This window comes from Carassius gibelio, chromosome B21 (genome assembly GCF_023724105.1).
Source record: "Carassius gibelio isolate Cgi1373 ecotype wild population from Czech Republic chromosome B21, carGib1.2-hapl.c, whole genome shotgun sequence".
NCBI classification, from domain to species: domain Eukaryota; kingdom Metazoa; phylum Chordata; class Actinopteri; order Cypriniformes; family Cyprinidae; genus Carassius; species Carassius gibelio.
In genome coordinates, this window is record NC_068416.1 from 66455 (window position 1) to 92649 (window position 26195).

At 39.8% G+C, this 26195-nt stretch overlaps 2 protein-coding genes and 1 long non-coding RNA gene across 6 annotated transcripts; 2 read left to right on the forward strand and 1 right to left on the reverse strand.

The window, feature by feature from the left end:
- The first annotated feature begins 754 nt into the window (after positions 1 to 754).
- On the forward strand, positions 755 to 9721 carry LOC127986180 (transcriptional regulator Erg). The gene is made up of 8 exons (XM_052588433.1): positions 755 to 2022; positions 4789 to 4919; positions 6328 to 6531; positions 6870 to 6950; positions 7070 to 7198; positions 7273 to 7329; positions 7454 to 7501; positions 7767 to 9721. Exons 1-8 carry the CDS (start codon positions 1898 to 1900, stop codon positions 8276 to 8278), a joined length of 1287 nt encoding a protein of 428 aa, XP_052444393.1. The 5' UTR covers positions 755 to 1897; the 3' UTR covers positions 8279 to 9721.
- Positions 9722 to 10418: 697 nt separating this feature from the next.
- Positions 10419 to 14794, reverse strand: kcnj15 (potassium inwardly rectifying channel subfamily J member 15). Its single transcript, XM_052587525.1, has 2 exons — positions 14326 to 14794; positions 10419 to 12577 (listed from the first exon to the last, which is right to left on the reverse strand). Exon 2 carries the CDS (start codon positions 12574 to 12576, stop codon positions 11566 to 11568), a length of 1011 nt encoding a protein of 336 aa, XP_052443485.1. The 5' UTR covers position 12577; positions 14326 to 14794; the 3' UTR covers positions 10419 to 11565.
- Positions 14795 to 22583: 7789 nt separating this feature from the next.
- LOC127986279 (uncharacterized) lies at positions 22584 to 25011 on the forward strand. 4 transcript variants are annotated; one of them, XR_008160788.1, is made up of 5 exons: positions 22584 to 22974; positions 23068 to 23126; positions 23215 to 23280; positions 23967 to 24103; positions 24219 to 25011. It is a non-coding gene; the product is annotated as an uncharacterized LOC127986279 (long non-coding RNA). The 4 variants fall into 4 exon arrangements; XR_008160789.1 differs by lacking the exon at positions 24219 to 25011 and having other exon boundaries at positions 22584 to 22787; positions 22934 to 22974; positions 23967 to 24190; XR_008160787.1 differs by lacking the exon at positions 24219 to 25011 and having other exon boundaries at positions 23967 to 24190.
- Positions 25012 to 26195: the final 1184 nt, after the last annotated feature.

Below are 26195 nucleotides of genomic sequence, written 5' to 3' on the forward strand. Positions count from 1 at the left end.
TGTTAGCATGATTAACAAGTTACTAGCATGTTGGTAGAATAATTAGCAAAGTGACTACCATGTTGCTAGCATGACTAGCAAACGAATAACATGTCACTAGCATAATGAGGAAGTTACTAGGATGTTGTTAGCATTGCTAGCAAGTGACTAGCCAGTTTATAGCATGATTAGAATGTTACTAGCACGTTGCTAATATGTTGTTTGCATGATTACAAGTAACTTACATTTTATTAGAATAATTAGCAAGTGACTAGCATTTTGCTATCATGACTAGCAAGTGACTACCATGTTGCTAGCATGATTAGGAAGTTACTAGGATGTCGTTAGTATAATTAACATGTTACTAGCATGTTGCCATCATGATTAGCAAGTAATTGACATGTTGTTAACATGATTAGAAGCACATTGCTAGCATTTGTTAACATGATTACAAAGTTACAAAGATGTTGTTAGTATGATTAGCATGCAAGTAGCATGTCATTAACACGATTAGTAAGTTACTAGCATGCCTGATAGCATGTTGCTAACATGTTTACATGATTAGCAAGTAATTAGCATGTTGTTAGAATAATTAACTAGTGACTAATATTTTGCTATCATGACTAGAAAGTGACTAGCATGTCGCTAGCATGATTAGCATTTTACTAGGATGTTGTTAGCAAGATTAGCAAGTTACTAGCATGATTAGCATGTTGCTAGCATGATTAGCATGTCGCTAGAATAGGTAGATAAATAGTTTTTTAAATATTTGATGATATTTTAGTTGGATAATTAACATGTTTGCATGATTTAGGTGTTGACCGGTAACCCTGGCCAAACTCTCTCTGAACACCGTGCACACTCTCATTCTTCTTCATGAGGGTGGAGGGCAGGATGGGAAGAGCGTTAGAGCAGCGTTGTATTTGCGTTGCTCTGAGGTTAACGTTGTGTCGCTCCCGCGGTGTTAACGATGGGCGTCTTCTCCCTCCACAGCGTCCATTAGAGGCCCTCAAGAATGCAGACGGATGGGCTTTTTCCTCTTTTCCATTCCCAGCCCCTGTTATCCCGTGCTGTCAGGAATGCAGGAAATGGTGGCACAGCACTTCCTGTCAGTGGCTGCATGTGTGAATGACCCAAATTCTCATTAAGCTTTATGTAAACCCATACAAGGCTGCTTTTATTCTTCAGTGTGTCTATTTCACTAAGTTTTCTGCTGTTTATCGCTGCTTGATTGGCTGAGAGCTTGTGGTGTGTGTGATTGGTGTGTTTTTTAAGGTGAAGGTTGCTTTGACCCGTTCGCTCACTAATGGGCTTCACAGCTCTGTTATCAGCAGCCTGCAGATTCATCTGGTTTCCGCCATCATTTCCTTTTCCTCCTGCTGATCCCAGAGCTGTGCTGAGGAGCGGCCGCGTGCCTCTCTGTCCTCCGAGTCTCACGAGAGTCTCCCTGTCTCTCTGTGTTCAGCTGTAGTGTAAAGCTACTGTTTCATATCTGACCATTCATTTCAAAGGCCTCTAAATGACCAGCACGATCAATCCTCCTGTCTTCTGTCTCTGAATGACAGTTCAGAGTGTTTTATCCAGTCAAAACTCTTTTAGTGTAATTGTACAATCGTTTAGCTCAACTCAGATCTTTCCTGATTGTGATGAAGTAAAGGTCAGAATAAGGTCAGTAATATCTCCAGATGAACTCTTCCTGGACTGAAGCAGCTCAGCTTTACTTGATTCTCCATCAATCATGTTTTAGAGTCTCAAATCTGATCTAACACAAATCATAGCCTTTAAAGTCTGAAACAAACAACACATTTTTCTCAGAAACGCAATCTGTGTGTGTGTCCTGTAGGAGGCGCTGTCGGTGGTGAGTGAGGATCCGTCTTTATTCGAGTGTTCGTACGGAGCGCCTCATTCGAAGACGGACATGACGGCGTCCACCGCTGGTGAATACGGCCCGAGCAAACTCAGTCCCAGAGTGCATCAGCAGGACTGGCTGGCTCCGCCCCCTGGACGCATCACTGTCAAGCTGGAGTGTGGCGTGGGATCCAGGTGAGACACACCTGCACAGCATCACATCAGGACATGTGTCTCTGTGGAGCAGATCGATTCACTGTTAAACCCAGTCAAAGAGTCGTTGATCATCACAATACATTCCTCTCCAGACGGAAACCACCTACAGTGATGAGACACCAGTCAAGTTTTAGTCTCATAATGTGAAATATACATTTTTAATTTTAGTCAAACATTTAGTAATTTTTGGTATTTTTGTCACTTTTTATTACGTTTTTCAGAATGTAGCGCTTAATAATTTTATTTTAATTGCATGAAAAGTTCAGTAACTTCTTTAATCTCTGATGTTTTGGTAAGTCTTTGGTGTTTAGTCAGTGATGCTCACAGCTGATGAAGTGAATGTAAAACAAGCAGTGTGTCTCAGCTCCGTCCAGCAGCAGATCTGCGCTCGGTGCTCCTGCATCAGCAGCGCTGGCGGTGTTTTATGGATGTGTGTGAGTTCAGCAGCTCCGTCACTTGAACTTTCCATCTCCACGAGCCCAACAGTTGGTCCACACATGAGCAAACGCGTCTGAAGCCTCTGGGCTGTTGATGGCACATTCCAGCACAATCCCTCACATCTGTGTCCTCACGAAGAGAGAAGAAGTGCTCTGGACAGATTCAGTGTTCACCGGCATCAGAAAAACACCTTCTGTTTTTGTTTTAGTTAATTCAGTTAATTCAGGATGAACAGAGGCTAAATAAGATGTGTTTGAAGAAGTCTCTTCTGCTCATCAAAGCTGCATTTATTTGATCAGAAATACAGTTAAACAGTGAAATATTATAATTTAAAACAGCTATTTTCTGTGTGAATCTCTGTTAAAGTGTAATTTATTTCTGTGTTGTGCAGCTGTTAGGGGTGTAACGGTACGCAAAAATCACGGTTCGGTATGTACCACGGTTTTAAAGACACGGTTCGCTTCATTTTCGGTACAGTAAGGGAAAGAAATGCAAACATTAAATGCCAGGTTGTTTATTACTACAAACTTTTTTAACAATTTGTTTACACTTTTTTTTATATACCTATATACTTTTTAATAAAATATATATAAAATAAAAAAAGAATAAGAAATAAAATACTGCTACAAAGTTCTCCACTAAATAAAATACTCTCAGTCTCAAACCAATATCATATAATAAAATATAATGAAAAATATAAATAATTACAATCATTTTTTTCCTAGTTGTAGTGATGCTCACAGTTGCGTGATGCCTTTTATCCTTTATCAGTAAGCTTTATATTTATGCTCAACATGAAGTATAGATATTGTTGTCGTGAAGACAAGGTCCTGGTCTCCCTCTATGTCACCTACAGTAGCAGCAGCGCGCCAGCGCCACGTGTGTAAAGACACAGAAAACACGAAACAGCCGTTACACAACTGACACGCAGCAGTGCCAATTGCAGTTCGGAGTGTGAATCATTTGAGTCAGTTCGGGAGTTCGGAGCGGCTTCGCGGATCATTTGAATCAGTTTGAGAGTTCGGAGAAGCGAATCATTTGAGTCAGTTCGGGAGTTCGGAGCGGCATCGCGAATCATTTGAATCAGTTTTAGAGTTCGTAGAAGTGAATCATTTGAGTCAGTTCTGGAGTTCAAAGCGGGTTATCGAATCACTGTAACGCGTTACTGTAATGCAGTTACTTTTGATAGTAACTAATACTGTAACGCATTATTTTTTAAATAAATAACTCCGTTACCATATGCTGCATTGTCCGTTACTTTTTTAAAAATTAATTAGTTTGTGGATCAGGAGAGGAGAGGTATGGTGTGTAGAGTAGTAGCGCTACCTGGACACAAGCTGGGACCTGATCACCCCGGCTGGGTCACCTAGGGGAGGGGGTCTGATTGTTGAAAGACCCGAAACCCCCCGTGATCCTAAGTTACATCACTGATGATATGTCCAGGTGCACCAGACGGTGTATCTAAAATCTTGACTGAAGTGCAGCCTAACCGGTTTAAAAAAAAAATACTTTTTAATAAAATATATATAAAATAAAAAAAGAATAAGAAATAAAATACTGCTACAAAGTTCTCCACTAAATAAAATACTCTCAGTCTCAAACCAATATCATATAATAAAATATAATGAAAAATATAAATAAATAACTATGATTACAGTGCAGCATCACCAATCCCAGCTTGTAGGCCTACTCATATTTAATATATATATATAACTTTTCCAAAGTGTAAAGTGCAGCATCAACAGTTTCAGTTTTTAGACCTGCTCAGATTTTGTTATAGCGTTGGACCGATCGGAATTAAGAGCAAAGGTCTGTTTAAATGCCGACGTGAGCTGCCTTTGATTACAGTCGATTTTTCCTAGCTGTAGTGATGTTCACACTCGCGTGATGCCTTTTGAGAACCTTAGGCCGGAGACACACTGGCATATTGCACCTGTCAAACATAGACTATTTTGCTGTCAATACTGTTGACGGTGTCCTTTATCAGTAGATTTTATATTTATGATCAACATGAAGTATTGTTCAAAAGAAAAGCATTTATTTGAAACACAAATCTTTTGTCACATTATAATGTAATGTCTTTACTGTCACATTTTTGATCCACTAAATGCGTCCTTAATGAATAAAGTATTCGTTTATTAGAAATATCTTACCCCAGAACTTTTGAATGGTAGTTTATACATGCATTAAAGTTTGACAAAATATTTGCATTCTGAGTTCAGATTGTTCCTCACATAAATACTGGTATTTCCTTGAGGAGACGCACCTCTGATCCGTGTGTGTGTGTGTGTGTGTGTGTGTGTGCAGGGCCTCTCCTGATGTGTGTGCTGTGGTGAAGGGTAAGATCTCTCCGGTGATGTACAGCAGCTTTATGGAGGACAAGCACGCGGCGGCACCCAACCAGACCAGCAGCGAGCGCAGAGTGATCGTCCCTGCAGGTGTTTGTGATGGACTAGTGTTTATCTCACAGCGCTGATGACGAGCAGATTCTGTGTGTAACTTCCTGCTTGTCCTCTGATGCTCACTAACAACATCCTGTTTTTCCCGCTGATGCGGAGGGACAATAGACACGCAGAGCAAGAATGTGCAGCAGGACACGCGTGTGCTAATAATGATCTGACTAGACCTGTAGTTCAGTCCTTCTGCTTCGGTTCTGTGTTTGAGGAAAGTTCAGTCTGATCTGGCCACACAGGATGTTGAACTGGAATTAGAGTTTAAATGACAGGAAGAGGAATTACTGCATTACAAAGAATTCACAGAGGCGCTTCATTCGTCCATGCTATGTGTTAAAATTACAGTTACATCTGCATTTATGAATTTAGTAAAAGATTTTATCTAAAGCAAGGAACAAAAGTCAGAAGTTTGGGAAAATAATGATTTTTTATGTTTTGACAGGAGGTTCTTCTGCTCATCAAGGCTGCATTTATTTGATTAAAATACAGGAAAAAATGTAATATAATGAAATATTATTATGATGTAAAATAACATCTTTCTATTCTAGTATATATTAAAGTATAATGTATTTCTGTGATACTCCGCTGTATTTTCAGCATCATTCCTCCAGTCTGCAGAAATCAGAATGATATGATGATTTATCATCAGTGTTTGATCTGTTCTGCTGCTTCAGATTGTTTGGGAACCTGTGATGCGCTTCTTCAGGATTCTTTGATGAATAAAAAGTTTAAAAGAAGAGCATTAATTTAAAATAGATATCTTTTCTAACAATATACTCTACAGTTCAAAAGTTTGGGGTCAGTACATTTTTATTCTTTCTTTTTTGAAAGAAATTGTAACTTTTATTAAGCAAGGATGTGTTCAATTGTTAGGAAATGATGTCAACGATATATATCGTCAGAAAAGATTTATATTTGTAATAAATGCTGTTCTTTTTAACTTTGTATTCATCAAAGAAAAACTATCATAAAAGAATCCTACAATACTGCTATTGCAGTTTCCCAAAAAATATTTGTCAGCACAAAACTGATAATATTAATAATAAATCATCATATTATTCTGATTTCTGAAGATCATGTGACACTGAAGACTGGAGGAATGATGCTGAAAATACAGCGGAGCATCACAGACATACATTACATCTTAAAGGATATTAAAACAGAAACCATTATTTTATATTGTAATAACATTATGCAAGATTACTGTCTTTTTCTCTATTTTTGATCAAATAAATGCAGCCTTGATGAGCAGAAGAAACACACGACACGTCTCACTGATCCTAACCTCTGAACAGTCGTGTATTTAAACCGTGTGTTGATTAGAGACGTGCATTTGGGAGAAAATCAATGTTTGTGGTCACTTCCTGTAAATGAAGTGTGTAACCTGCTTCAGATCCCAGCCTGTGGTCAGCGGATCACGTTCGTCAGTGGCTGGAGTGGGCCGTGAAGGAGTACGGGCTTCCTGAGGTGGACCTGTCTCTGTTCCACAGCATCGACGGGAAGGAGCTCTGCAAGATGAGCAAAGACCACGTCCAGCGTCTGACCAGCAGCTACACGGCCGACATCCTGCTGTCTCACCTGCACTACCTCAGAGAGAGTGAGTGACACGCGTGTGGATCACGCTTCAGAACTGTCTGACCTCTGACCTCACGCTCACACCACTCACTGCACATGCCATAACATGCATTATTAACTCTTCTCCCATGGTCTGTCTGAATACTTGACTCTGATTGGCTGCAGGTATGCATTATAACAGTTTAATGCACAGGTATTTCCAAGTCAGTTTAATCACCGTTCTATATTCACTGATGCACACACACACACACACACACACACACACACAGCATGCAGCTATCTGTCTTCATCTGTTTCTCTCTCTGTCTCAGGATGTTTGTCGAGTTATTTTTCACGTGTCATGACTGTTTTGTTTCTCAGCTCCACTTCCTCACTTGACTTCAGATGATGTTGACAAAGCCTTGCAAAACTCCCCGCGGTTAATGCATGCTCGCAATACAGGTAAGCATCCCTGCGACCCCCCTGACCCCGCCCACACCGCTTACACACACACACACACACACAGGAGCGTCTGAGCGTGTCGGACGCAGGTGTCGCTCACACTGATCTGTGTGTCTCAGGAGGAGCCAGCTTCATCTTCCCAAACGCTCCGGTGTTCCCTCCCGACGGCAGCCGAGGGCCGAGCCGAGCGGAGCTGAGTGTGGACGGCCGGCGCTCGGGATGGACTCAGCCTCCGTCTGCAGCTAAAGGTCAGTGGTGTGGTGTCTGAGAGTGTTACACGGGTCATGCATCTCGCCTCACACCCAATCTGTGTGTTCATTAGTCTCTCAGAGTTCTGCTGGAGTCATGACCAAACCTGAGGAGCACAGAGCCCCGTTGGGTGAGAACATCTTCTCTCTTTACAGTTTAATATTAGATAGTTCTACTCATTTATCGTGTGCTTGAACCATCTGAAGTACATCACTGGGAAGCTCTCTGATGTGTGTTTGTGCTCTTCTCTGTAGATCCGTATCAGATTTTAGGGCCGACGAGCAGCAGACTGGCCAATCCAGGTGAGAGACAAAGATGTCCGCTGTACATTTATTCTTCATGTGTTTTGCATTAGAATTGTATTTATCAGATTAGAGCTGGATGATAATGACTGTGTATATTGTTTTATGTGTACTGTATGTATGCAAATAAAGTTGGATATACTGTTAAATATTAGAGGAAGAGCATGTTTGGTGCTCATATATTGAACTTATGTTCGTCAGTCGTCCTGCATCATGTTCATTCTCTTTATTACTAATGATGATGATGATGATGGTGGTGCTTCAGGTTCGGGTCAGATCCAGCTGTGGCAGTTCCTCCTGGAGCTTCTCTCCGACAGCTCGAACTCGTCCTGCATCACGTGGGAAGGAACCAACGGCGAGTTCAAGATGACGGATCCGGACGAGGTGGCTCGGCGCTGGGGCGAGAGGAAGAGCAAGCCCAACATGAACTACGACAAGCTGAGCCGAGCCCTGCGCTACTACTACGACAAGAACATCATGACCAAAGTGCACGGGAAACGCTACGCCTACAAGTTCGACTTCCACGGCATCGCTCAGGCCCTGCAGCCGCATCCGCCCGAGTCCTCCATCTACAAGTACCCAGCCGAGCTGTCCTACATGAGCTCGTACCCGCAGAAGATGAGCTTCGTGTCTCCACACACTCCGGCCATGAGCGTCTCCTCGCCGGGCTTCTTCAGCGCTCCGGGTCCGTACTGGAGCGCTCCGGCGCCGGGACTCTACAGCGGCCCTCGACACCCCCCCGCACACATGCCCTCGCACCTGGGCTCCTACTACTAGAGTCCACAGACCAATCACACACCGCCATCCAGAAGCTCAGCGGGACCGTGACCGTGGCTGTATAACACATTAGTGAGCTGCTGCATGATCAAGTATATATGTTCACTTCTACCTTAATGTACAAACATATCAGAGAGAGTTCAGGAGGTCTGAGAGGAGGGGAGAGGAAGAGGAAGACAGGACTGAGGTATGTGAGATGATGAAGAACGACGGCCGTTCACATGAAGGACGATAACTTAGGGCTGCACGATCACTTGCTCAGAAAATATAATCACATATTCAGTATTTCATCAGATTGATTGCATATAAGCATAAATCAACTTGCTTTCGAACAGACGTGATTTATTATGCTATTATTTAAGCAGGATATATCTCAGTAGAGTGACGAACGCCAACTGTTTCTGTGATGTAGAGAGAGCGTGGACAGGGTTGCCAAGTTGGGAATAAATTAAATTAACACCTGGGTTGCCAAGTTTTGTTTTTGAAGTCTGCGGGTTAAAGCGATCTCCCCAGGACACTATTTCAATCAGAAACCACAGAAAACATGATTGGGATAGTTTTGATTATCATTTTTGCAGACCTGGCAACCCTATAAACCACTGGACAGAAATTGTATTGATTTAAGAGAAACGCTTTGATTGGGGGATTTAAACATATACACTTGAGATCTGGCAACCCATGACACAATTGAATGACATCGGTGTAATCACTTTCAGGGCGATTTTTGTTTCTAGGCGATGAATGATAAAAACATTGACAGCCAATCAGAATCCACCGTCTTTAAAGAGCTTGAGCATTTAAAGCTTATAATAAACAGCCAATATAGTTATCGTTCTTATCGTGTGAACAGGCCTCTTGATAAATCTGTCAGTATTATGACGTTTGTGTGGCTTCGGAGAATGATATTTGCCTTAAAAATGACGAGTCTTTGTAGACAACTGGAATCTTTCAGAAGTTTTAATGACCTCTAACCTTTAACGACGAGGTGCATTTATATGAACCAGTGCCTTACAGACAGAAACAGATTGACCAAAGATACCAGTATTTGTATTATTATTAATTATTATGATATGATCCGAGTCGCAAACGCTGTGCGTTTGTTAGATTGAAGTATACAGTTCAGTGTTATAATTCTTTTATATAATAGATATATAACTTATGCATTTAAACACTACGAGTTGATCTCAGCCAGCCGAACAGACTTTAATCAGAGACGGAGAGACGGAGCGCAGACGACACACGCGTGATCTCTGTACACTGAACATGTGTGTGTTCGTATGACGCTGGACTGGTGCAGCACACGGCTCTGACCCGCTGAACTCAGATCAGTTCGGCTCGGTCTCGCCCTGATGCTCTGAGATTGCTGATAAAGGGGAGAAAACATATATTTGGATAAATTATATGATTTTCTACTGAATCATTTTAATAAACTATTTTCAACAATGCTGTTCTTATTGCTTTGAGTTGAGTTAAGAAACACTCTATTTCGATGTTTTATAAATGTTAATAAAAACCTATTGTGAATTGATGGGGGGGGGGGGGTACTCCTGAGCCTCGCATCAGACAGCATAACCTTTCCTCTGTTTATTATAATGTGAGGACCAACTGAAACCGTTTATGAGAAATTTTCTGTTTCAGATTTGAATGGTAATGGAAACATGGCTCCTGTCTGATGATCCTTTATAAACAGACCAGACACAGTTGCTCCAACACACACTCACTCACACACACACACACACACACACACACTCACTCACTCTCTCACACACTCACTCACACACACACACACACACACACACACACTCAATCACACACACACACAACACTCACTCACTCACACACACACACTCACACACACACACACTCACTCTCTCACACACTCACTAACTCGCACTCACACACTCACTCACACACACACACACACACACACACTCACTCACTCTCTCACACACACACTCACTCACTCTCTCTCGCGCACACACACACACACACACACACTCACTAACTCTCACACTCACTCACACACTCTTTCACGCACTCTCTCACACACTCACTAACTCACTCACTCACACACTCTCTGTCACACACACACACACACTAACTCTCTCTCGCGCACACACACACACACACACACACTGTTGTCATCTGAGCGTCTCTGTTGCCACAACATTCTTGAGCTCTACATCAAGACAATGTATCTTTCAGAGTTTGTTGGATTTAAAACACAAATACTATCAATGTGTCATTTATTTCAGGAGAAACATGGATCAAATAGCTTTTGAAACTATTATCACTAAAACAATTTTGAAACATTTGAAATGGATTGAAATATACAGAAAACCCTGGAAACAGAAAATATGAACCGTGAATTGATTGGATGGTGGAAGTGAATAATGATAAGAACAATGGATGGGGGAGGAAGTATTTAATTACTGATTAATCATTCACAATAAAACCATACACTGTACACTACAGTGAAGACGTTTATAAAGAAGTCTCTTCTGCTCAACAAGGCTGCGTTTATTTGATCAAAAATAAAGTAAAAACATTGAAATATTACTACAATTTAAGATAGCTGTTTTCTCTGTGAAGAGACAGTAAAATGTAATTGTTTCCTGTGATCAAAGCTGAATTATTATCTTAAAAAGATTTGGGGCCAGAAAGATTTAAAGGGATATTCACCCAAAAATGTTAATTCTGTCATTAATTATTCAGCTTCATATCGTTCCAAACCAAAGACCTTCATTCACCTTCAGAACACATGAAGATATTTTTGATGAAATCCCAGATCTCTAACCCTGCACAGACAGCAAGGGAACGGAAACATTATAAATGATAGAATTTTCATTTTTGGGTGAACTAACCCTAACTAAATAAAATAAAGAAATGAATACTTTTATTCCTCAAGGATGCATTAAATTGATTGAGAGCAGCAGTAAAGACATTTACTACATGACAAAAGATTTCTATTTCAAATAAACGCTGTTCTTTTGAACTTTATTAATCCGTGAATCCTGAAAAATAAAATGTATCACGGTTTCCACAAAAATGTAAATATATATTGATCACAGCAATCAGATTCCGTCACTGATGAATCATTCTCAGCAAGACCAGGATCATGGATTAAGTAAATCAGGTCGTTCTGATCTGAAGTGTTTTGACTGTTGAATCATGCTGTATTCCACAGAAGCAGCCAACACTTCAGATCAGATCTGGCTCACAGTCGGGATGCTTCCAGAATGATTTGGGGAGTTTTCCAGCTCATTCTTGACACTGGTCTGGTCTCTTCATTCCCGTCTGTATTCCTCCTCCAGCTGGAGCTTCTCTGTGTTGTTGTGGATGTTTGGCAGCTCGCTGCAGGCCTGCATCTTGTCGAAGAAGCTGAAGTCTGCGGCCAGTTTCCCGCCGGACATGTTGGACAGCACCGGTTTGAACTCGTAGCCCCACAGGATCTCCTGCGGCACGTAGGACGTGCGGCTCTGGCAGGTGGCAGCTGTGGACTCCATGGTGCCGTTGAGGGTCACCAGCAGCTCGAAGTCTTGTTTGGACAGGTTGTCGGCCGTGAGGTTCTTCAGCGGGCTTCGCTCGTCCAGCACGTGGCAGAAGGTGAGCGGCAGCAGCAGGAACGGACACTCGCCGCTGGAGTCCAGCTGGAAGTCCACACTGCTCTGATGGACGAGGGTCTTCTCACCTTCTTGTGTGACGTGGGTCGACAGCAGTTTCCCCGAGAGCTGACACTGAATCAGGAGGCTGTTCCTCATGTTGGCCACGCGCACCATCAGACACCAGCTCCGGCCTCGCTTGCACACCACCGCTGACCGGCTGAACTTGATGGTTCCCGCGCGCTTCTTGGGTCTCGCCAGCTTGGCCAGAAACGCACCGGTCACGAAGATCTCAGCCAAACCCGTGATGACCAGCTGCACCACCAGCGTCAGGATAGCGAGAGGACACTCCTCGGAGATGTGCCGGAAGCCGTAGCCGATGGTGGTCTGGGTCTCCAGTGAGAACAGGTATGCACCGGTCAGTGAGTCCACATTCATCACACACGGCGTGTGATTGGACGACGGGTCGGCGTGGAAGTCTCCGTTCCTCAGGCCGATGAGGTAGAAGATGACTCCGAACACGAACCACGTCATGACGAAGGTGGAGGCGAACAGCGTGATCTTATAACGCCACTTTATGTCCACCACCGTGGTCCAGATGTCGTGCAGGAAGAGCTTGACCATCCCTTCCACGTTGTCGATCTTCACATTACTGCGGCCGTCTTTAGACATCACACGCCGCACGTTATCCGTCATGCTGCAGGAAGAGAAGAGATGTGCAGATCATCGACAGGTTTCTTAGAAAGTCTTAACTCCTCCTTCTACATATGACAGCATTAAAAAGTCTTAAATCAGAGCAGAAATTCTTAAATTCATGAAGTTGTGACATTAAAAAGTGGACATTATCTCGGGTCGATCACGCCAAAATGCTACTTTTACGTGCCTTACTCACTACTACACTGCTCCGGTCTCCTGCGCACGTCTTTGCAAATAGCTTGTATGTCAAAAAGGCTGGTTAGTTGCACTTAATGTAAACACTGCGTTATTGAAATGGTAGTATGATCCCGCAGAAACTTTAAGAGTTTGTGAAAATATACTGAATATCAAAATTATATTTTGTCAGATCATTAGATGCTGCATTAAATCCCTCGGCTCATTCAAACAGCGTTTAAAAAGAAGTGGCGCCATATTTATTAAAGATGAGCTCAGGCATTAAAAAGTAGCAAATATATATGTGTGTGTGCACTGGACCGTTTCTGTTGTGTTGTGCTAATGTTGTTGTGTTGTGAGATTTCGCTGTGTTGTGCACTACTGGACCTGCTTTTGTGTCTTGTTTTCCAGTACAAATATCTAAACATCCTTAAATCAAGAATCATTTACTAAAGAAGAGAAATTAAGATAAGAATTCTTGTTTTCTGAGAAATGAGAATGAGTTTTGAACTTTGTTTTGAACATTTTTTCAGAAAACAAGACTTCTCAAGACTCAGTAAACGTGTCTTGATTTAAGAATCTTTTGATGTTTGGACTAGAAAACATTACAAAATGACAGATCTGCCTTCGATACTTCGATCATAATAATATTCCGGTATCTCGACTGGAAAACCATGTTGGAATTCCTGGCACTGCTCTTAAATGGTTTAAGTTGTATCTAACAGATAGAAATGTTGTTGTTAAACCGGGAGAATATATGTCAACACCAGCTCCACTGCGGAGTCCCTCAAGGGTCTATTTTAGCACCCCTTTTATTCTCACTGTACATACTCTCTTAGGAGATATGTTTAGGAAACACAATATTTAGTTTCACTGGTATGCCGATGATACACAGATTTATCTGCCTCTTCCAAAAGACTGTGGGTCTGGTATGAGTTAGCTTTTGACTGACATGAACTGGATGGCGTTTAATTTTTTAAAATTAAATTAAAATAAAACAGAGATTATGCTTGTTGGTCCAGTTAGTAATCAAACTACCACAAGCTCTATCCGTGGCTGCTTGGCTTAGCTTATTTATTAACCAGGGCTTTTAATTCTCTAGGCCATTAATTATTAGGTGTGTCATAAAGCTGAACAAGCGCTCTAGTAACCAATCAAACTTAACAAACAAACAAACATGGTGCTAGCAACGCCAAGGTCATGCCTTCGACTCCTCGGGAAAACAAGATCTGATAAAATACACTTTGAATCTAATTTAGATAAAAGCGTCTAACGATTGTGTAAATGTGAAATAAATGAGATCTGCATCAGCTGCATGTCAGAGAATTCAATCACTGTTCTCCTTCAGGTCCTCCTCGTCACATTCAGAGGCTCTTTTCCGCCCGGGGTTCACCTCTCTGTCCTGTGGTCGTTGTTAGTGGAGTTAATCAGCAGTCCTCCAGAGTTGTAGATTTACCGAGCAGCTCACAAGCACACGTTCGTACAGCAGCAGATATATGAATCTGCCTCTGATCTCTTCTGAGACGCAGTGAGAGTTTCTTTCTGCTCTCTGAGTCTCAGGTGTGAAGCTCTTACCTGTAATCTGAAGCTGTGGACGAATGCCTCGCTCGTCTGTTGTCCTTGTGTTTGTGTAAGAATGGCACTGAGGAGAGTTAAATGTGAGTGAAACGCTGCACCAGTAGAGCCGGTTCTGTCCTGGACTCCTCCTCCTGCCCGTTACAGTCCGTCAGGTGTTTGCTGTGTTTCTGTCCCGCTCCTGACTGTTGTGAGTCCAAACACACTGCGGCCCTTAAACACACTGATCTTCAGATCATCTGCCTGTGACATAAAGAAACACGCTCACACTCATTCATCCTGCTCAGTCTTTTCTTCATTATTGATTTTATTTCACAGATGAAGATCAGCGTTGAGTGATGTCAGGCTGAGGATAATCTCAGGCGTATCTATCAGCAGAAGCCCAGCAGTAATGAGACAGTGTTTGATGTCTCCACATCTCAATGCTTGCACAGGAGTCTACTAAACACACAACCACTGGATTTACAGTTATCTACACCTTATACATGAAGACTACTGAATTTAACACCGGTGAGAATGAGGCTGGGAGATCTTTAAAACGGCACGCACCGTATAAAGGTCCTAGCTTACATCATTTGCACAATTCCCAACTTTCAGAGCAGTTTCATGGAGTTTTGATGTTAAACAACAGCACAATCAGTCCTTCACAGACTCACTTTCATTCCGGTCAGAAATCTTTTATCTTTTTTTGTGACCCAGTAAAACCCTGGTTCTGATCTGGTTCTGGCCTCACCGAGGATCATTACAAACATAACAAACCATCAAAACCTAACCATTAAAACATTACCTAACAGTTTGTAAGTTCGCAGAATCGACCTCCTTGTGAACTGTTGTGTGGGTTGTTTTTCCAGAAGTTTAAAGTTTGACCTGCTGTGTAAACCGTGATCCTTCATGAGTCTGTTTATGATTAATACTAGTGACTGTATAGTATGGCACATACAGAAGAAGTGTGTGTATTCTGGGTGTTTTAGGTACGGGAGAGACACATGTTCTGATACCTGTCCAGTTTTTAACACACTGTCACTCACAGAGACCATTACAGGTTCACCCAAAACCAACAGAGTTTAACAAATTGAACAAGGGTTTATTATTTTCAGCAGGGTAATGACTGATCTAAAGTCTTTTCACTGGTTCGTCTCTACACACACACACACACACACACACACACACACACACTAATAGTGCGATCACAATGGGATCTTGGCAGTATTGACATTAAGGAAAGGTTAAGGGTGAAGGTTTGATTCTTTACTTCTTTGATCACAGTTATTGTTAGTAATCGCTGGATATAAGTACAGACATCCCAACAAACAGATTCACATTGTGTCATGTGTCATTTCTGCTCAGACACAGGGTTCAGGAAAGTAATGCATTACAATATTTAAAACAAGTTACTAATTGTGTTACTTTGTTGCTTTTTAAGACTAAAATGCATTAAGTTAATCTGGGCTGGGATGGCTTGTTTGTTTTTTATATTTTTTTATATAAAAGTTTTATTTTGGCATTTTTATACACATCATTAATCAATTCTAGTCAAGTGTAAACTTTGAAAAAGAAAGAAAATGCAGTATTGGGTCTAATAATTAAACTTTATTAAAACATTGTATACATATAATGGTATTTTACACCTTTGTAGAAGAATGTAATGCACAGGTATTTTTACTCTTAAGTATATTAACTTATAATATCATCTAACAATCCTCAGAAGTGACTGAAGTGGCTCATGTTGTCCATATACTGTACTCACAGCTTCTATACCAGTCTAAGGGATGATTCATCAATACTTGTACAGGTATTTTTATGCTCAGACTAACAGAAGCACGTGTAGTGTGTGTGTGTGTGTGTGTGTGTGTGTGTGTGTGTGTGTGTGTGTGTGTGTCACCTGTAGATGGCAGAGGAACATTAATGCAGTCGCTCATCTGTCCACATTCACTTCAGTTACAGAAACAGTCAGTAAAGCTGTGAATGAGAAATGATTGTATTTCACTCTTTATAATATTAGGAGCCACTGGTCTAAATGGTCAAACTGGTTCAACAGAATTTCTTCCAAAAGGTTGAAACATGAACACAGTCCTAAAAAAGATGAAGAACAGAGCAGAGGAGATCCATCTCAGGAAACACTGTTTTGAGATAAAGACCGACTCTCTACAAGCTTAATTAGATATTTATTATGTTAGGACCTTTCTTCAATAGATTTACTCCAGTGAGATATTAAATCTGTCTATTCCTGGACAAACAGCAGATCTTCCCGATTGCTGTCCCGTTCCAAACTGTTGATGACCACAGATTGCTTGCTGTGATGTCTCTAGTGTTTCTATAAGAAGTCACAAAGCCTTCTGTCACAAACTGATCTGAGGACAGAGCCGTGCAGGTCTGTCTGGAGCTCTTCTCTCTTTGGAGCCAGGATTTCTTCTTTATCTTAGCCTAGTAATGACTGGATCAAAGTTTAATGTCCCTCTTGCATGATCATCTTTACAACAGACTACACCTAAATACTTAACATGAATACTGTGTAAGAAGGGTGCAGAACACGACTTTATAGGAAGAAGTTCACATTTATCTACACTGAAAGACAGAGCACATAGACAGAAGTACAGTAGTCTCTCAGTAATGTGCTCTGAAGCAGCGTTTATCCTCCGCTTCCTCCAGCAGAATCTTCCTGTAATGAATGTGCCGTCGTAATACGGAGCCCCACACGTCACCTGTAGCAGAAAAAACAACAACAATCCTTTCGCAATCCGTTCCCGTGGATTTGTAAACTGTAGCCTACTCACGGATTCATGCATTATTATGTGGAATGGGTCTACAGCAAGTGTCTTAAGTGACTCTCAATCAAGTGTAGTAGTACGGGGTGAAATGTGACGATTTAAGAAAGATGTGCATCAAAATCTTGTTTAATTTGTGATAATCTTAGCACTTGATTATTATTGTACAATAAACCTGGCATTGTGACTGACTGGAGTATTTTTTTTCCCTCTTTTGTAAGTTGTTTTGGGCTTAGCGACCCCATTGGAACTCAATTGAGACAAGTGAAGCCCATTTTTAGTGTTTTTTAGCACTTCCGTTTCTGACGCGCAGACTCAAACGAAGCTTGACGACGTCAGCAACCTGTCTGACAGATGTAAATCTTCTAGTAGCTGTGCGTGCAAACTGCCATCGTTAATCTTGCAGAGACGGCGAGCTTGAGCGGGGACTTCTTTGTCGTGAGTGAGCAGGAGTAAGTATTCTGATTAATTATTTTGTATAGTATTTTAAAATGTAACGCCAGTACGCCATATTAAGTTAATTGCCTGCGAGCTTCTCCTCCTGTCTGTACGGTAATGCGACAGAGAGTCCAGTTATGACGCAATCGTTAGCCTATTTTTACAAAAACTGTTTATACGGGGCCATAATGTAACATAGAAGGTAATGGAGCCCTTTTATGGAAGCATATGGGTAGCATTATTCAATTTGGGATGTAATATGCAAAATGACAATGCAATATGTAAAATGGCAATGCATTTCTGTATTTACATTTACATTTTCCAATACATTTGTGCAACGTTTGGTGCAAAATGAAAATGAAAATTAAATTACATAATTTTCATTTGCCATTTACTACACCAGTTTTAAAATGTAAAATGAATATTAATTTTAACGCTTTATAAGTTGCAAAATTAAAATGAAAATGTATTACAGAAATGATTAGATATGTCTAACATGTTAAAGCAAAAACTGTGGCAAAATGATCATTTAAATGCTATTTTTCTTAATTGCATTAACACTCACAGTCAAGACACTTACGATGGCATTTTCATTCGGTGTCCCGCAATGAATGTAGCAAAACTCAATGTGCACATTGAAAATGCATTCGGAGCCGATCACGTGTCCCCGCCCTCGCGCCACGTCAATCATTGTGTGAACAAGGCGGGGCTTGCAGAAGGTCAGAGACTCAAGTCTCAAGAAGAGGATTCAATCAAGTGAGACAACATGGACAAGACAGTTGGTCCGTGTATGTTTTGATCATTTCGGTTTATGGCTTCAATATTTCATTCGCACTTGTGGGCGGAGCTGAAACGGTGCTTTCATCTGATTGGTCGAATCGGATCGGTTTTCATCTGACAGCCTTCAGCTCGGTCTTGTCATTCTTTCTGGCAAAATAAGAGTCAGTGCGAGTGAAGCACTGAAATGTCTGAAACTACGCTCACTGTTAATTAGCATAATATTTGAATCAGATGTAGCTGGGCACATAATTCGTGCTGCTGAGACCTGCAAATTATTTCTAGGTTGTAGTATTGTATGAATATTGTCCCACTGATAAATACAGTGCAAATAGTTCTGTCCCTTTGGATAACAGTGAAGTGGAAATTAAAATCAATAATAGACTGAACAGTTCCATGTCTGTAACATTTACCACTCTCATCTTTTAAGTCATAAAGGCACTAGGTATGTGTGTGTGTGTGACATTAATAAATAATTGTAAAAATGAATATAGTTACATTTCTAAATAAAAATAGTAAAATTAGCTCTATGCTGCTCAGTGCTCCTGTAGCCTACCCCAGAGCGCCCTCTCGCGGCTGTAGACGGTAATGTTTTCTCTTGGTCTTGAATAAATGTGACATATAGTCCAGTGCGACTTATATATGTTTTTTTCCTCGTCATGACGTATTTTTGGACTGATGGAACTTATACCGAAAAATACAGTTAACATTATTATTATTATTTATTATGAGAGTAATTGACACAGACTAGAACTTTAATGTTTCACCCAATTCAGCTCATATCTTTAGACTCGTCCGACTCGTGTTGCTTGTATAACTGGCCAGACTTACCTTCCCAAAAAATCCTATTTAATTTTATTTCATAAATTTAACTATATTTATTTCCACTTTACTGTTATCCAAAGGGACAGAACTATTTGCACTGTTTTTATCAGTGGGACAATATTCATACAATACTACAACCTAGAAATAATTTGCAGGTCTCAGCAGCACGAATTATGTGCCCAGCTATATCTGATTCAAATATTATGCTAATTACCAGTGAGCGTAGTTTCAGACATTTCAGCTGAAGGCTGTCAGATGAAAACCGATCCGATTCGACCAATCAGATGAAAGCAGCGTTTCAGCTCCGCCCACAAGTCCGAATGAAATATTGAAGCCATAAACCGAAATGATCAAAACATACACGGACCAACTGTCTTGTCCATGTTGTCTCACTTGATTGAATCCTCTTCTTGAGACTTGAGTCTCTGACCTTCTGTAAGCCCCGCCTTGTTCACACAATGATTGACGTGGCGCGAGGGCGGGGACACGTGATCGGCTCGGAATGCATTTTCAATGTGCACATTGAGTTTTGCTACATTCATTGCGGGACACCGAATGAAAATGCAATCGTAAGTGTCTTGACTGTGAGTGTTAATGCAATTAAGAAAAATAGCATTTAAATGATCATTTTGCAACAGTTTTTGCTTTAACATGTTAGACATATCTAATCATTTCTGTAATACATTTTCATTTTAATTTTGCAACTTATAAAGCGTTAAAATTAATATTCATTTTACATATTAAAACTGGTGTAGTAAATGGCAAATGAAAATTATGTAATTTAATTTTCATTTTCATTTTGCACCAAACGTTGCACAAATGTATTGGAAAATGTAAATGTAAATACAGAAATGCATTGCCATTTTACATATTGCATTGTCATTTTGCATATTACATCCCAAATTGAATAATGCTACCCATATGCTTCCATACCCTTTATACATTGTCGTGTATCTTTAGAAATAAATAATGGACAAACGGAGTCTTTAAATGCCTCAGATGTAAAGTTATTAGCTGTCAAATTGACGCCAAAATGAATGGGAGTCAATGGGAATGCTAACGCAAGTGAAGTTCTGCTACAAGATGGCAGCCCCCACCCGACTTCAACTTCCTGTCGACATCCTTGCCGCCTGCATATCGCAGCAACGGCTTAGAGCGGCCAATGAGGCGTCTAGTTATTTATATGTCTATGGTTATAACCATAGACATATATAAATACCTAGACGCCTCATTGGCCGCTTTGAGCCGTTGCCGCGATACGTCAACGCGTCCGCCATGTTAGTGAGGGCAAGACTGCCTTAAAACAAATGAAAGTAAACGGGGGAGCTTTGGTTTTTACTGAATAAAAACACCATAACGTTCTCACTTACCAACCAATTTCAGAGGTTAAAAAACAGTAAAAAAAAAAAACTTTCCCTCCAGTTGTTTAGTAAGGTTTGGAAAATTATTAATTTAAAGCTTTTTCGGTTTACAAATCTGCTAATTTAGTATAACTGTGACATATTCATGTAATGTAATTTGAATGTACATTACATGATATGTAGTTGTTTTATTGCTTTGTGTTCAATCGTAACATTTTTCTTTCTTTTTTTCTCTCTTTCTTGTGTCTCAGGTCAGAACACAGCTCATTCCCTTTGAAGTACTGGGATAAAACCTAAATAATACATCTTTAAACACTAATAATTTACTATCGTTGAGAAAATTTAATAAAACAAGTAAATACAAATCACACACTTGAAGTCTGCTTTTGATTTTGATAGCACTTTAGCCTACAGAAGAATACAACAAACAATAACACATGTGACTGATGAGGCTATGGATCCAGTGAAAATGAAAATATGCACTGATACAGTGCACAGTAGAAATATAGTAAAAGTGATATGTTATATTAAAACGTATATGTAGTACAACAGTAAAGTGAATAATATGAAAAGCGAGTACAACGGTACAATAACATATGAGCAGTGTTGTGCCTGAACTCGTTCATTGCTGTATTAATGCCTGATCAGAGCCATATAGAGTGACTACCAAACATTTCGAACTTCCGTTGTCGCAACTCTCTCTCTCTATGGCTCTGTGCCTGATGAACGTTACTGTCAACTCATTCATTATGGTGTCTGTGAATGGCACGCTCTCTCAGGTTAACTTCGTTCAATAGGATGCCAGATTTCTATAGAGCCTTCCAGGCGAAAACCCGGCTAAAACACAGGGCCGGCCCGCGCCATACACACACGGTGTAGGCAAATGCTAAGGGCGCCACTCATCCATAGGGGCGCCAGAATGAGTGAACGAGTGATTTTTTTTTTTTTACATATTTTTTTTTTTATAATAGGCTACTATTTAAAAACCATTAATTCGAAATACTACCAAATAAAGCAAAAAAAAAAAAAAAAAAAGTCCGGCTCTTCAATCTTCCCCCGCCCATCGAGTGCTTGAAGTGCGTCAGAAACAGAGCGCGCGCACGATCAGTTGTTGGTAATTTGTTGTGTCGCGTGCCCGACGCCGCATCCAATGTAGACAGCACTGCTTTTGTTAACACACAGCTCGTAGAAACGGGCCTGTCAGCTCGCGCCAGTTCTAGACACGGGGAAAGTTTCCTGATTGTGACGCAAGGCCGAATTTACATGACACATTATAAATGAGCATAGTCTGCGATAGATACAGTGCCAAAAAGAAGAGAAGAGGATAAAGACAGAGGTAAAGAGATGGAGTGAAAGAACAATTTATTGCATAGGAGTAAGATAGCTACTATAATTTCATGGCAGTTATTTTTACCTTAAACTTAATGTTAGCAGTTGTTCTGAGTCCCCAGACTGTGATTTTGTACAATCATGTCAGTTTTAAGACGCATTTTTTATTATCACTTTTTTATTAATGTTTTACTCTACAGTTGTGCAGTTTTGGGGGGATACAGTACAGGCCAAACGTTTGGAAACATTACTATTTTTAATGTTTTTGAAAGAAGTTTCTTCTGCTCATCAAGCCTGCATTTATTAGATCAAAAATACAGAAAAACGTAATATTGTGATATATTATTACAATTTAAAATAATTTGTTTTCAAGTTATTATACTTTAAATTATCATTTATTTCTGTGATGCAAAGCTGAATTTTCAGCATCATTACTCCATTCTTCAGTGTCACGTGACATCCAGTCTATCACATGATCCTTTAGACATCATTCTAGTATGATGATTTATTATGAGTGTTGGAAACAGTTCTGCTGTAATGTGTGTGTGTGTGTGTGTGTAATATATATATATATTTATGGTAAATCATGAACACAATGACAGGGTGAAATGGGCTGTGATGCATGGGGCGCCAGGTAAGATCTTGCCTAGAGCAGCAAATTGGTCAGGGCCGGCCCTGCTAAAACACACCGTAAACGGGTCTTAATATGTAGCGGAAAATCACCCAATCTGGCAACACCAGGCAGCCACCAGTGTCGCACCGCCGTCGAGTAACCCCAGAGTGCAGTCTGGACGATGGGGCGGGGCGACACTTCGAGGCGGAGCGACACGTGTCGCCCCGCCCATTTTTGTTTTCCCCGCCTTTGACATTTTCCTCCGAGCCAGCAGGGGGCAGTTTGCGTTGAAACAAACAGAACGGTGGCAACTACAGCAGCAGAGTAATAACGCTATTCCGTTGATTGCTTGAGGTGAGTAAAAGTGCTTGTGTAAATATCTTATAATATGAAATGCAATGTTCGATCATTTATTTATCCATGGTACGTTCAATTTTAATAATTATTGTTAATAATTGTTATAATTTGCTAATTTTATTGTTCTTTGTGGATTGTAACAGTACACTCTGTACATGGCTTTAGTTCATTCGATTTTACAGAGGTACGGCATCACATTTGTCAAGTTATTTGAACAGACATGCATGATTTTTGTGTGTATATTATTATTATTATTATTATTATTATTATTTTTCAGGATGACATGATCAGGAGATGGTGGTGTTCTGTTCTCCTGGACAGCTTTACTCCGCAAATGTATGTAGCTGTTTGAATGTTGCTACATGAAACATTACTCTGTACTATATCTAGCAATATACCTACCTCTTGACATTTGTTCTTTTAGAGCTCAACCACTGAGGGGAGGAACTTCACCATTCACCATGTCTTCAGGCAGAGTCCAGCAAAGCAGGTTATTTGTGCACATACATTCATTAAGAGCTAATAATTACATGTGTGTGTACATGCAGAGGCATTTTAGTTATTACAGTTACATAGTTGTTCAGATGTGAAATTGGTATTATGTACAAGTACTATATTGGTCAGCACTGTGGATTATTTAATATATAGCTATCAGTTAACATCAGCATCAAAGGCATTTAAAAATATTTCAACTTAATTCATTTTCAGACAGCAGTGAGTTTTTTAAATAACTTCTGTTTGCGATCTAATGTGGATTTTGTTCACCATATAAGACAGAAATATTTATATTCAATGTAAAAGATCTTCATGTGGATCATGCATACAAATATATACAAATGTCTCACTGGATTATTAAAATTAATGGCAAAATGAATGTGTGGAAATGTAAACTAATATATCCTACTGACACACAACAGCAAAAGATATAAATAATTGTCTTAAAACAGTATTTTTTTCAATGTGAAAATACTAACATGCCTAATACTTCTGCACAGTACTGTATATATTAACATTTTATTAGTGTTATTATAAAAGAATGAGTATGCAGTTGTGACAACAATCTATAGAGTTTTTAATGAGAGTTTTAAAGCAAGGTTGTCTGTATTCCGTGTTTATATGTTTAATAACTTTTATATACATGTATAAATAAACCTATGTATGTTTTTGATTCAACAGCTTCCACTGGAAATCCTCAGGGAAGTTATTTTGTCGGCGGGTGACTCTGCATATTTGACACTTTCTCTGGTTTGCAGATGGTTTAGGGATGTGCTCCGAAGTTTTTCGGAAAGCGGCACAGTTTGCCTGGCTAGACAGTAAGATTTCCCCGTTTAATGCTCATTCTCCAATTGAATTTTGTAGTAGAAGGCTGTTAAACTTTTTTTTTATTATTATTATTATCTTTCATGCATTTTGTCTTTACACTATAAGTTGTGGCCAACTGGAAGAATTGTACTCCTGTCTCATGACCGGAACGAGTTCAGACGGATGTACAGCATCAGGGAATGGTTGCAGTGCAGAGCCCTTTTCAAGTTTAACCCACCAGGGTACCGGGAAGAGACCGGCGTGGTGATCTTCTGGGCTTTTGTTTACACAGGATTTTGTTCCAAGGACTGTTTTTTTGTTTTGTTTGTTTTTTGTTTGCGGCATGAAACACATTTGTGTGTTAAGTTCATTGAAGGGAAATAGAGAATGGACTGAGATCAACTGGTTTTGATGTATTAATTGATGTAATTTAAAGTTAAACTTCGCAGTGTATAATGTTTTAATAAAAAAGCTATGGAAAACACGTGCATGACAACAGGTTTCAGTCATTTACATCAGTCTATCATTCTTTAAGGTTTCTCATGTTTGATAACATCATTTGCTATGCATTGCTCATAATGGATTCTTGATTTAGTTGTGACAGGATTGTGAGGATTAATGAGGTTTTCAGTAGTGCAGTTCAGAAAACAAATAACAGAAAGTAACAAGTGTTTTTGGGCAAGTTCTTTAGAACCTGTATAGTTCCTTCCTTGCAAAAAGTAACCATGGATTTATTGTAGTAAAATATTTGTTGGCATATTAATTACTGTGAGCTGTAATTATAAAAACACCATAGTTTTACTATAGTTACTGTAGCAGAACCATGGTAAATTTTCGTAGGGGCCAAGGGAATGTTCAGAATATTATTGGTGACGTTCAGAGACTGGTGACAATTTGTTACACACACAACGCACACACACACACATACATACATATGCATATACATATACACACACACACATATATATATATATATATATATATATATATATATGTATATGTATATGTATATGTATATATAATTTGAATATATAAATCAAGGTACTCCTACTACTCCATGACTATCTACATAACCATACTTCGCATAATATTGCTGTGTCATTTTCAAACCAGCGAGTAATGCTGAGTTAGCGTCTACAGCAATTGAGGGAGTAGAACATTTATTTCTATTCTGTTCGTCGTAATCCAAAACTCTTTGTATTTATACGGGATGTTGTGGAAATGCAACAATAAATGCAAAAACATTTATACACAACATTTATATTCACTTTTTAATTTATATTAAAAGTTTATTCATCTGAGTGTCTACTTCCGCATTCCAATCCTGCTAATAGCGTCATAATTCTCTATACCAATAAGCTGTAAAATCGTCACGCATCTGTACACCAATAAGCTCATCTTAATCATAAACCAATAACCGCTGAGGTGGGCGGGGCGACACGTGTCGCTCCGCCCCAACGTGTCGCCCCGCCCCATCGTCCAGACTGCACTCTGGGATACTTGCCGCCGTCCGCCGCATGCGTGACGCGTCATCAAAAAAAAAAAAAAGCATGTAGCAGGAAGGCATATGATCATTTAAAATAATTTTATGATGTTTATGACAAGGTCGGTGAGAATGAGAGACAAAGCATTAAAGCAACAAGGGGGAAGTGCTGTCCCCTCAATGCTAATGTAAACCCTGGTTGGAAAAGGATTCAAAATTGGATATGAAGATGAAATCTGACGCATAGCTTCGTTGTTAAAACTGATAAAATAGTTGCTGTCTGTGATTCTATATGGGCTGTTGCAATAATTTGAAAAAATAATAGCTCGCAGCAACATATGGAAAAAAAATAACTATGAACTAGTTCATTTTGGATGTGAACTTAGTTCAAAATTTTGTAGTTTGAACTATGATCTGAACTAGTTCATTTTAAAATTTGTGAATTGAACTTTGAACTAGTTCATGTAGAAAGTGAACTTTCTCAACACTGCATATGAGATTTTATAGATTTATTAAATTCTATGTAGAATATGAATAATACCATAATAAATAACTGAACAACAATAGGTTAATAATAGCAAGAAGAATATGTATTATAAAGGGTGGAATAATACAGAATA